The sequence below is a fragment of the Odocoileus virginianus genome, chromosome 5 (assembly GCF_023699985.2).
Source record: "Odocoileus virginianus isolate 20LAN1187 ecotype Illinois chromosome 5, Ovbor_1.2, whole genome shotgun sequence".
In the NCBI taxonomy this organism is placed as follows: domain Eukaryota; kingdom Metazoa; phylum Chordata; class Mammalia; order Artiodactyla; family Cervidae; genus Odocoileus; species Odocoileus virginianus.
The window spans coordinates 7,214,781-7,225,527 of NC_069678.1; the positions used below are offsets into that span (position 1 = coordinate 7,214,781).

The 10,747-nt window shown below is 52.0% G+C and overlaps 1 protein-coding gene across 3 annotated transcripts; it reads left to right on the forward strand.

The window, feature by feature from the left end:
• Window positions 1-361: 361 nt before the first annotated feature.
• PLEKHO1 (pleckstrin homology domain containing O1) lies at window positions 362-9,515 on the forward strand. 3 transcript variants are annotated; one of them, XM_020911800.2, is made up of 6 exons: window positions 362-468; window positions 1,627-1,773; window positions 5,920-6,060; window positions 6,782-6,886; window positions 7,268-7,369; window positions 8,697-9,515. In XM_020911800.2, the coding sequence occupies exons 5-6, from the start codon at window positions 7,361-7,363 to the stop codon at window positions 9,399-9,401; spliced, it is 714 nt and encodes a 237-aa protein (XP_020767459.1). In that variant the 5' UTR covers window positions 362-468; window positions 1,627-1,773; window positions 5,920-6,060; window positions 6,782-6,886; window positions 7,268-7,360; the 3' UTR covers window positions 9,402-9,515. The 3 variants fall into 3 exon arrangements, with proteins under 3 accessions (XP_020767459.1, XP_020767454.1, XP_070323383.1); XM_020911795.2 differs by lacking the exon at window positions 362-468 and adding an exon at window positions 597-948; XM_070467282.1 differs by lacking the exon at window positions 362-468 and adding an exon at window positions 1,118-1,134.
• The last annotated feature ends 1,232 nt before the right edge of the window (window positions 9,516-10,747 follow it).

Consider the following 10,747-nt stretch of genomic DNA (forward strand, 5'->3'; position numbering starts at 1 on the left):
CCTCATACATAAGGTTATTCTCCCGAGGCTCAAATGAGGCCTAATGATTTGTAAACTGGAAGAAATGTGTATTAAGTTCTCTTCCGCGGAGAGCCCCTACACATCGGTACCCTCCGAAGCATAAAACTTTTCCCCAACAGTTGACCTGCCCAGACCACTACTCCACCACCTAGGGCATGTGAATTCCGGATGCCAGTCCTGGGTAACACGCCCTCCCAGCTCACGTTCTTGTTTTTGTTTGGGGTTTGGGAGGGAGAAGATCTCGATCTAGGTTATCGCCGGTCTTTATGAACCTGCCTGTCTCTCCATCAGCCGCTCCATCGGCCCCTGCCGGCTCTGTCGGCAGGTCGACCCGGGCGGTCTTCTCAGGCTCCACCTCTCGCTCCGGCCGTCAGTGCGAGTCCGGGTGCCCCCGCCGCCCCAGACGCCGTTCCCCGGCGGGGTGTAGGTCTGTCTTCCTCACCCTCAGTGAGTCAGAAACAAAGGAGGGTGTGGGGGGAGCGCACTCTCTCCGGCTCGGCGATTCGCCCTTTATTCTGAACTCGCAACGTCAGCGGGCGGGTGGATGGAGCTGCGGGGCGCGGGCTGGGCCGCCCACATCGCGCCGGGCCGGGGCAGCGGCCGGGCCGGGCCGGGCTGGCGGGCGGCGGGGGCGCGCTCGGGGGACCGGGCCGCGTGGGCGCCGGGATGGAGGGCGCCGAGGGGCGGGGAGCAGGCGTGCGTGTGTGTGCGAGCGCGAGGGAGGCCGGCCTTTAGTGTAACCGGAGCTACAAAGAAGGGGAGAGTCCGGGAGAGGGAGGGAGGAGCGGCGGCGGCGCCGGGGGCCTCTGCGCACCCTCCCCGTGGGCAGCAGCCCCCTCGCAGCGGCCTCGGCCCCCGACGCGGGGCCGCCCCTCGGCGCCCGCCCGGCAGCCCGGAATGATGAAGAAGAACAATTCCACCAAGAGGGTGAGTACGTCCGCCCACCCCGTGGCCGCCGCTGACTTTGTGCCCCGAGGACCCCGGCCCCGTCGGACCCGCGGGCGGCCGGTTTGGGGGCCGGGGACACCCCGTGCCAGCCCCCTCCTTCCGGCCGGCCCGGCCAGGTCGCCGGTCCCCTTAGCTTCGGCCTCGGTGCGCCAGGCCCGCGACGAGGTACCGCGGGGGCTTTTGTTTGTTTACTTGGGCCGGGGGTTAACTTGGCTGAGTTTCTGCCCCGACCCCCGGCCTCGCCTTCCCCGGGCGGCGGGCGGCCGCTGGCAGCAAGCTCTGCAGCGGCGAGAAGACAATAAGAAATAAAATGCCGTAAAGCCCGGCGCGGCGTGGAGGGGCGCTGGGGGAGGGGGCGGGGGGCCCGGCGGAGCCCCGAAGGCCACCCCTCGGCTCCGGCCCGGCCCTCACCCCGGCACGGGCGATTCCAGTTGTTTATTTGGAAGAAGGGGGGAGGGGAGCGGTGGGGACGCGAGTTCCTTGGAGTGAAAGGCTTTGAAGAAGTGGGGAGCGAACGCGGGGCTCCCCGACTCCAGCTGCGGCGGGGCGGACGCGGGGAGGGGACCGGGGACTCGGCAGGGCGCGGGGGACGGAACGCGGGGAGGAAAAAGCTGCGACCACCTAACCGTGCGATTCTCATCCGACTCGCGGGGGCAGGGGCCTCAGGATGGAAACCATCAGTGTGCACCGCCTGAGAAGGTCGGCTGGGTCCGGAAATTCTGCGGGAAAGGGATTTTCAGGGAGATTTGGAAAAACCGCTACGTGGTGCTGAAAGGGGACCAGCTCTACATCTCTGAAAAGGAGGTAGGTGCCCTTGCCTATAACTACCCAGTGTTCTCATAGTCCTGACCTGGTCTTTCCAAAGGGGTCTTATATGCACTTCTCGTCTCCCCCTTCCCTCAATCCTCATTTTGTTCAGCGGTCCGGCCGGTCTCTACCCCCATCTTATCTGCAGAGAAAGGTCGCCCTTCAGTGAGAGGACCTGAGTTAGAATTAGAAGTTGCATCTTATTTAAAGATTTTCCTTTGAAAATACCTTTCTGATAACCATGATAACTCCCTCCCAAGATGTCCCCAAAACTCTTAAGTGTCCCCTACTGTCCCCTACCCTTCTCCTGGCCTCGAGCTGACCGTAGGATTCTTTTTTCTTTGCTGTTGCTGCCGAAACACGCTGTTCAGCTTATTCTTCCCTCCTTCCTGCCCCCCAGCCCAGCTAGCCTCCCCTTTCCTGTCTCTCACAGAGACATATGCAAGTCATATCAGCAGTCCAGCTGCTCCAAATCACAGAAACACACATACAATCCAGAGGCAGTCTCACGTGACCTCAGGTAGAGTATTTGTAAGTGGCAGTTATTTCTCTTGAAGCCAGTGTTCTTAATTAACATGTTCTCTGTTCCCCACCCCCACTCCACTTAAAAACAAAGAAGCAAGGAACTCATTCTCCATTCCTTCCTACCCAGCACTGCCCCCCACCCCAATTATATCAGAAGGGATAGTGGAGTTCTGAACCCCTGCATGTCTCTGTCTTTGGGTCTATAGTTAAAATGAAAACAGTCCACGTTGGGTCAGAACCTGAGCCCACATATTGAATCCAAACTCTTCTCTGTTTTATCCCTAATTCTTGGGCTCAGTAACACATAGGCATGTGGAGAAACTGAAATTGCCCCTCCGTGGGTTAGAAGCCATTCCAGTCCCTATCTCTGTGACTGTGAGTTCCCTCACCAGGGGCTAACTGGGAAGTCCTCCCTGAGTTCTAACCTCTTCTGCTTTCTGCTTAGACTATATTTAGGTAAATAAATCCTTTTATGGTATTGAAACAAGACACACACGCAGTCCTGGGGAAAGTATTCATCTTGAACAGAACATCTACCGAAGCAGCTGAGAAAGAACTAAGCTATGCCAGGGCCAAAGAGATCCCTCTTAAGGGTGTTTAAACCTTGCTGTTTACACTAAGCTGAGAACTTGGTGTTGGAGTGAGGTGAGAAAACACTTTGACAGGAGAATTTATCTTTAAGGGTCACCTCTACCCAACCCCAAATCCTACCCAAGTTTTTTTTTTTTTTTTCCACAATTTGCTGACTTTCTAGTTTTTTTTTCTTTTTTAAAGCAAATGGCCAAGTTTATCTCCTGTCTTCCCTGAACTTCATAATAGCAGGAAACTCTAGTGAGCAATCAGGGAGAACTTCCCACACGTCAGTGGGGAAAACATGAGATCAGGGAAAGGGTAGGAGGAACAAGACTTTTTATTTGTACCAATCTAAAAAACAGTCTGGCGATGAAAGAGTGTGACGGACCCTTATTTGTGGAGGTAGGGGTACTGAGACAGGGGAAAGAATGGAATGACCTCAGCCTAGGATGTCTGGTGTCCTGTGAGTCAGGAACATCTGACCAGTCATGGGGCCAACTGCCCACTGCAGAGGAAGGCATAGGAAGGGGGAACAAGCCTTTTGGTATTACTCTTCTTTGGAGCCAGTTTCCATGCTTCAAAGGCCTAGGCTAAAGGTGAAACTGATCAAGGATGTAGGCTGTATTCTGTCCCCTTCCTGAAAGCTCCAGAGCCGACAGAATTAAGAGTTTTTAAAAATGTACTATGATATCTGTAATTTACGTGTTAATGCAAGGAAATCCCTAACCCTCTGTCCTAGAATTTGCACCAGTCTTTTCCTTTCGAGGCAATTGCCTCGACCAAAGAAATCTTTCTGTATTTGTTAATAACTGTTTTCCTCATTCTCAAAGAGCACCTTTTGACCACGGGGCTGATGTATAGGAACAGAAATAGACCTTTGGGAGACCTCATGGTAGAGGAAATTGAGTTCAGTGCATCTTTTTGGCAAGCATGGGAAAAATTCCTTTCTGTGGCCTAAGGACAAAGAATCAAGGGAAAGGAAGGGTTGACCTTGGCGGGTGGTAATTATAAATGAGACTGTACAAATGAGATGGGGGAAAAAAAAATACAGTGGGGAACTAGAGTCCTGGAGCTGTCCATCTTCCCCGGGCACTGGAATACGCATCTCACTGCTTGTCTTACCCATCTCCTACCCCTGCCGTATGCAGGGTTGACCTCTGTCAATGTCTCATGCTCCCCAGAGCTGCTTATCAGTCGTGTCCAAGCCAAAATACCTCCCTTCCCTTCCCTTCCCTCCCTTCCCCTCCCCTCCCCTCCCCTAAGGAAAACAGAAACAAGTAACTCTCTTCCCCTGGCGACATACACACACCCAGCACTTTCCTTTCCAAGATTTCTGGCCTCTGCTGATAGTCTCAGCTCTGAGGAAGGAGGGGGAGAGGAGTGAGGCACCACCCTGCATCCATGCGCCCATGTTTCTGGGAATTGTTCTGGGACACCCCTTGCCAGCATCTTGTCCATTTCCACCCACAATCCTTCAAGGCCTCTGCCATTCCCTAGCTCAAAGCCAGGATAGGGGAGAGGCCTGGAGGAGCCACAACAGGTTGAAACAAACAAAGGTGGGTGTGTGAGCGGCCATTCACCTGAATGGGCCTGCGTCCCCTTGGTCCAGCGGCAAGTCAGAAAGATGGGCAGATAGAAGAGCAGAGATGGGTTGGGGGATGGAAGAGAGAACCAGGCAGATAGATGAAGTCACCTCCACGCTCACAGTTCCTATGTCAGAACTTGTGAAGTGGGGACTCTTTTGTGAAATAATTCCAGTCAGGGAGGGGAGATACCACCCAAGGAACGTATGACACTACGTCTGTCTGTTTAGTTTTAACAAGTGCTGGTGGTTGTCGTCTCTCATCCCAAGAAGACATGAACAGGCTCATTCCCCAGGGTCTTCAGCCTCGGGTGCAAGCAGCAGAGGGTGAAAGGGTTTTCTAATCACAGACTCCTCCTTTGGGCCAGTGACAAAGTCTTCTCTCCTCTTGTAAGACAGATCACCACTTCAGAGGGCCAGAGCCGTGGGATCACCTCAGGGGAAAAGAGAAAAATTCCTGAGGGCTTTAAAACGGACCTTGGGAGAAATTTAGTGGAATTTGCTTTGTGACGCTCACTTTGTGGGATCAGAGGATATAGACAGAGTTGTCTTCCATTAGACATTCAGCAAGAGAGTTGAGAGCCAAATGATGGATAAAGCTGCTAAGGGTGGAGCCGGTTGCAGGATAGATTCTACAAGCAGGAAGGGCTCAGTTTAGACACAGGGAAGAACCTCCTGACTATAAGGGCTCAAACTGGAATCATGGGAAGAGGTAGCAGAACACTCTTTGCAAGAAGTCCTCCGGGGAGAGTATAAACGTATCTTTGCCTAGAGCGAAGTGGGTGACTTTAGTGGCTTCTCAAGCCTGCAGGAGCTCCATTGGGTTGTCGTGGTACCTTGGAAGGAATAAGGTGAAGTAGGAACTACAGGTGTATTTTTCACCCTATCTGAACAAACCTAACACAGGGGTGGCTGTCCCTGTGGTGCTAAAGCTCCTGAAATGAAGGAGATAGATGAATCTCATCATAATAGAATAAGGAAGGAGCTAAATGAGGGTAAGAAAGCATCAACATACACATAAGAAAGGGGAGGCTGGAGGCGGCCCTCCATTCTCTCCAGACGTCCCCCAATGTTGGCTCTGCCTTTACCTTCTCTGGACAGTCAAGGGCCATCCAGATCTTGCTTCCTTCAGAATGGTAGGATTAAAGTATGAGCCCATAACGGTGTCCTTTGAAGGACAAAGTAGGAATCATAATGAAGAGACCTACTGGGGTTCTGGGAAGAGTAGCTTGGCTGAGGGGAGCTGGGATGAGGAGTTTAAATGGAAACCCATGCGAGGAATCAGGACTTGGGGTCCCCCCTGTCAGGCCTCTATGAGCCTAGGGTAGGACAGCCTTTTCCTATCCTGTCATCCCTCCCTTCTCAGGCTTCTTCTGGTTCCCAAGACGGGTCTAAACTAACAATTTGGGAGAAGGGACTAAGTAATTTTAATCCTCATCACCTCACCTCCAATCCTCCCCTAGGTAAAAGATGAGAAAAACATTCAAGAGGTGTTTGACCTGAGTGACTATGAGAAGTGTGAAGAGCTCCGGAAATCCAAGAGCAGGAGCAAGAAGAATCATAGCAAGTTCACTCTTGCCCACTCCAAACAGCCCGGGAACACGGTATGCTCCTCCTGCCACCTTGGCCCTGGAACATGGACCGGGTCAGGGGTGTGGAGGCCAGGGGAGAACACCTTCCCCTTTGGGATCTCTCTCAGCAATTTGACTCAGAGGCCCTGAATTACTGCTCTCCTACCAGCTTTTATTATTTAATCTGAGAATATGGTGGCCATTTCCTTCCTTCCAGGCAAGCCAGCCTTTAAACTGTCCAGCCACAAAAATCATCTCTCTCCCTCAGTCTCTCACTGTCAGACAGACAGAGAGACAGACAGACAGACACACACACACACACACACACACTCCCTCGTGGCAAGCAGTCACTTTTCCCTGTTCCATGATAGGTGGTTGAAATTCTGAATCTAATTTCTCTTGTCTGAGGGGACCCAGGGAAGCCATTCCTGTCACATTCTATTTCTTCAAACATTTAAAGATCTTTATTTTAGTACCTGTCCTTCACCAAACCTCTTCTAATTATCTCTAGTGCTGTATTAATATCCAGTTCCCTTCAGAGCTCCTCCTCGGTCATTTCTAAAACAGCCTCCAAGCAAGAGCATCTTGCAGGAGTAGAGGCTGATTTCCTTAAGTTACAGGTAACTCCGGAAGTAGAATCTCTCTCCTTCCAAGAGCTGGGTCTGAGAGAGTGAAGTTTAACTTCTCATTTCTTCACTGTCAAGGTGAGGCCAGCTCTATAAAAACCCTGACTGAAACGCAAATCTTCTCACAGGCACCTAACCTGATCTTCCTGGCAGTGAGTCCGGAAGAGAAGGAATCATGGATCAATGCCCTCAACTCCGCCATCACCCGAGCCAAGAACCGCGTCTTGGATGAGGTTAGGGGGGCTAATTGTGGGGAGGTGGACACTGAGGCACAGGGAGCAGGGTGACTCTTAAAGATGGAAGAGGATGGTGCAGGCCCCATTTACTAGCTCCCCGCCAGCTCTACTGCTTCATCTCCCTTTTGAAAGCCCTGTTCACCTCTTGGCTTCTCTCTAAGTCTTTTCTGCCAGCTCCTGTTTCCCTGCTTTCTGATGCATGGACCAACTTAAGAAGCCCCTTCATGTCCCATAAATCCCTTGCCCTTAGATTTGCTCAGGAGCAGTTCCTGAGCTGGGGGTTATTTCCCAGTCCAGGCATGTTCAGGCCTCAGGGGAAGCTGGTCTGGGACAAGGAGTCTCTGAATAGCACCCATGACTCACAGCGCGTCTCTTCAGGTCACCGTTGAGGAGGACAGCTATCTCGCCCACCCTACTAGAGACAGGGCAAAAATCCAGCACTCCCGCCGCCCTCCGACTCGGGGACACCTAATGGCTGTGGTATGTAAGGCTATAAGAAAGTAAAAATTGCTGAAGGGCTAACTCCATGTCAGTTCATCTCAGATGGGACTGTATCTTAGCCCACCAGAGGCATTTGTGTACCAAGGTCAAAAGCTACGAAAGTCCCTTCACCCTGTTTCCTTTCTCGATTCCTCCAAACCAAAAATATTTATCCTACTGTGAATTTGAAAGATGTGCCCTCAGTAGGGGCTTCCAGTTGGTCCTAGTGATAAGGAGCCCGCCTGCCAATGCAGGAGATGCCAGTTCGATCCTGGGTCAGGAAGATCTCCTGGAGGAGGGCATGGCAACCCATTCCAGTACTCTTGCCTGGAGAATCCCATGGACAGAGGAGCCTGGCGGGCTACAGTCCATGGGGTCGCTGAGAGTCAAGACATGACTGAAGCGACTTAGCACACACGGATGCCTTAATAGATTTAGCATCCTTTGAGGAAAATGAGATACACTCACAAGGAAAGTGAGAAATAGAAGAGATGAATACTGTGAGGCAATGTAAGCTGCTATCTGGTGGCTAGCTATCCTGACAGGTAAGAGCATTACGTATTGCAGGCGTTTAGAGGAGCAAGGATTTTCTTTCACTTGTCCGAGCTCAAAGTCTCTAGGGAATGAGGCCCTCAGGTATAGTAGAAAGAGTGTGGGCTTTGAAATCAGACAAAACTGGGTTGGAATCAGCTTTGCTGAAGCTGCCCACCTCCAGCTGTAAAGTGGGGCCGTAATCGTGCCCATGTGAAGGGCTGCTGTGAGGAATGATTGAGATAACATATGTATGTTACATGTGAGGTGTTGAATAATTTTTTTAAGTATTTTTTATCTTTTGAAAAGTTGCAGTATTTTACCCTATAAAAAATTACAGTATCCTGGAAATAGAACAAGTTTTATTCAAAGGCAAGGGGTTCTGAGGTCCAAATTGCAGAAGGGGTTGAGGTGAGTGGCTCAGGACACAGCAGAAAGGAACAGTCACCCCGCCATGCCAGGCATCCTGTGTGTGTCAGACCCAGTTGATGCTGAGAGTCCACAACACGGAAGGAGGAGGCACTGTTCAGGAAGCTCGTGGGAAAGTGGAAAATATGGGAAACAAGCAAGAGAAATTACTTTAAATCACAGAAATATGAAAAAATTAAGTTTAAATCACCATCAAAGGAATAAGAAAGTGCAAAGTCAGAGGGCTCTGTCAGGAGTGGGGGCTTCTCATTCAGGGAAGGCACGTTGAGGAGGGAAATGACCACAGCTTGCTTCCCTTTCAGGCAGGCAGTCCTTAAATGCCCATGGATGACAGTCTACCCCCTTCCTTCCCGCCCTCTCCCTCCAGGCTTCAACCTCTACCTCGGATGGGATGCTGACCTTGGACCTGATCCAGGAGGAAGACCCTTCCCCTGAGGAGCCAACCTCCTGTGCTGAGAGCTTCCGGGTCGACCTGGATAAGTCTGTGGCCCAGCTCGCAGGCAGCCGGCGGAGAGCAGACTCGGATCGTGTCCAGCCCTCCTCGGACCGGGCAGGTGGCCTTCCCCGACTCTGGGAAAAGCCAGACAAAGGGGCCACCTACACCCCACAGGCACCCAAGAAGTTGACCGCCACAGAAAAAAGCCGTTGTGCCTCCCTGGAGGAGATCTTGTCTCAGCGGGACACTGCACCAGCCCACACCCTCCAACGACGGGCCGAGGACCCCCCAACCCCCATCCCACCCCACCCGGGGCAGCTGTCCCGGATCCAGGACCTGGTAGCCAGGAAACTGGAGAAGACTCAGGAGCTGCTGGCAGAGGTTCAGGGACTGGGAGACGGGAAGCGAAAGGCCAAGGACCCCCCTCGGTCTCCTCCCGATTCTGAGTCAGAGCAGCTGCTGCTGGAGACGGAGCGGCTGCTGGGAGAGGCATCATCCAATTGGAGCCAGGCGAAGAGGGTGCTGCAGGAGGTCAGGGAGCTGAGGGACCTGTACAGACAGATGGACCTGCAGACCCCCGACTCCCACCTCAGACAGACCACCCAGCACAGTCAGTACCGGAAGAGCCTGATGTGAAGGCCAGTGCCAGAGTCTGGAACTCGGGGTGGACAGATTCTTATCTCCAAGTGTTGCAGGATAAAAGCTTTTTTATTTACCTCAGTCAAAAAAGAAAACAAAAACACAATCGAATTCGTTGCTCTTGCTGCTGCCTGACCCTCCTACAGTCCTTATTTCCCAACCTCCTTTCCTTCCTTCCCCCCCGTCTGTCTCTGGGCCCTAAACTGCCTCAGGTGTGAGGAGCAGGTGACCCCTACAGCAATATTAAGAGGCTTTCACCTGGATGAAGAGAGGGTCATGAAGGCTCAATTTGACCCTTTGACCCACACACACCCTGAGGTGTGAGGAATAACCTGCTGCTCCCAACCATGTGTTTGGGCTCCTAAGTTTAGAGGGGGAGGGGAGGGGGCTTCTCTTATGTTCCATTCCAAGTTTCAATCTGAGGGTGAAATTTCAGCTGCTCAACTCTAGAGATGTGAGAGCCAGTGCCACCTGTCCATGCACACAGAAGTGAAGTTTATCCCAGCCCCAAGGAAGATTTGTACAATTAAAATCCTCCCTGACCCTGGCCCCCACCAGGCACTGGCTTCTCATGCCTAGCAGTGTCTGACTGAGATCAAGCTGCCCAGCTTTCTTAATATGAGGTGTTTCTTCCCCTCATCTCTCACACCCTTCCCGATTCAGAGATACAACCCTGGACAGAGGGGATGGGTTTGGATTTGGCTGGAGGCGCCTAGCACAGGAGAACCAGGGATAGTCAACCCGACGAAAACCAAACTAAAAAAGAAACTGACTTGTGATGCATAGGATGAAGGGGAAAACCAAATATGTGCCCGGTTCCTCTTTCGGCCAAGCTCGGGTTTCCTGTAGCCTCTTCCTCTCCTTCCTCAGACCTCGCTTCCAATACTAATCAAGTCCCAGCTTTAGAAAAACATCTTTACACTCACACCACCATCCTCCCGACCACCTTTGGGGTCGCCAGGCTCCCCTGCATCCTTGGCTGTGGGGAGCCTTTTTGATTGCTTCTTTCCTCTGAAGTTTCTAAGATCAAGTTAATAACAGTGATAGTGTCAAGAGATGAGTCATAAAGGCAAAATATGAATGATTTTTGGAAAGAAGGAAACAGCCCCTTGAATCGAAAGGTCAAAAAACCCTTGGAAAAACAGTTGACGCTTGAAAAATACAAGGGTTAATCCACCTGTAACTTAGTAGCCACGCCCGTGGTTCCTCTGCATCTGAGGATTCAAGCAACTGCAGGCTGTGCTGTAGTATTTATTGAAAAATATCTGCATGTAAGTGGACCTGTGCAGTTCAAACTTGGGTTGTTCAAGGGTCAACTGCAGACCGCTTGTTAGCTTCTTGAT

What these genes read in the sequence shown, in the direction of transcription:
- PLEKHO1 (XM_020911795.2), top strand. Translation starts at nt 919, where the DNA reads ATGATGAAGAAGAACAATTCCACCAAGAGG. An exon ending in TCTACATCTCTGAAAAGGAG is followed by an intron (nt 1,774 to 5,919) that starts GTAGGTGCCCTT and finishes ATCCTCCCCTAG; the next exon opens with GTAAAAGATGAGAAAAACAT. An exon ending in AGAACCGCGTCTTGGATGAG is followed by an intron (nt 6,887 to 7,267) that starts GTTAGGGGGGCT and finishes GCGTCTCTTCAG; the next exon opens with GTCACCGTTGAGGAGGACAG.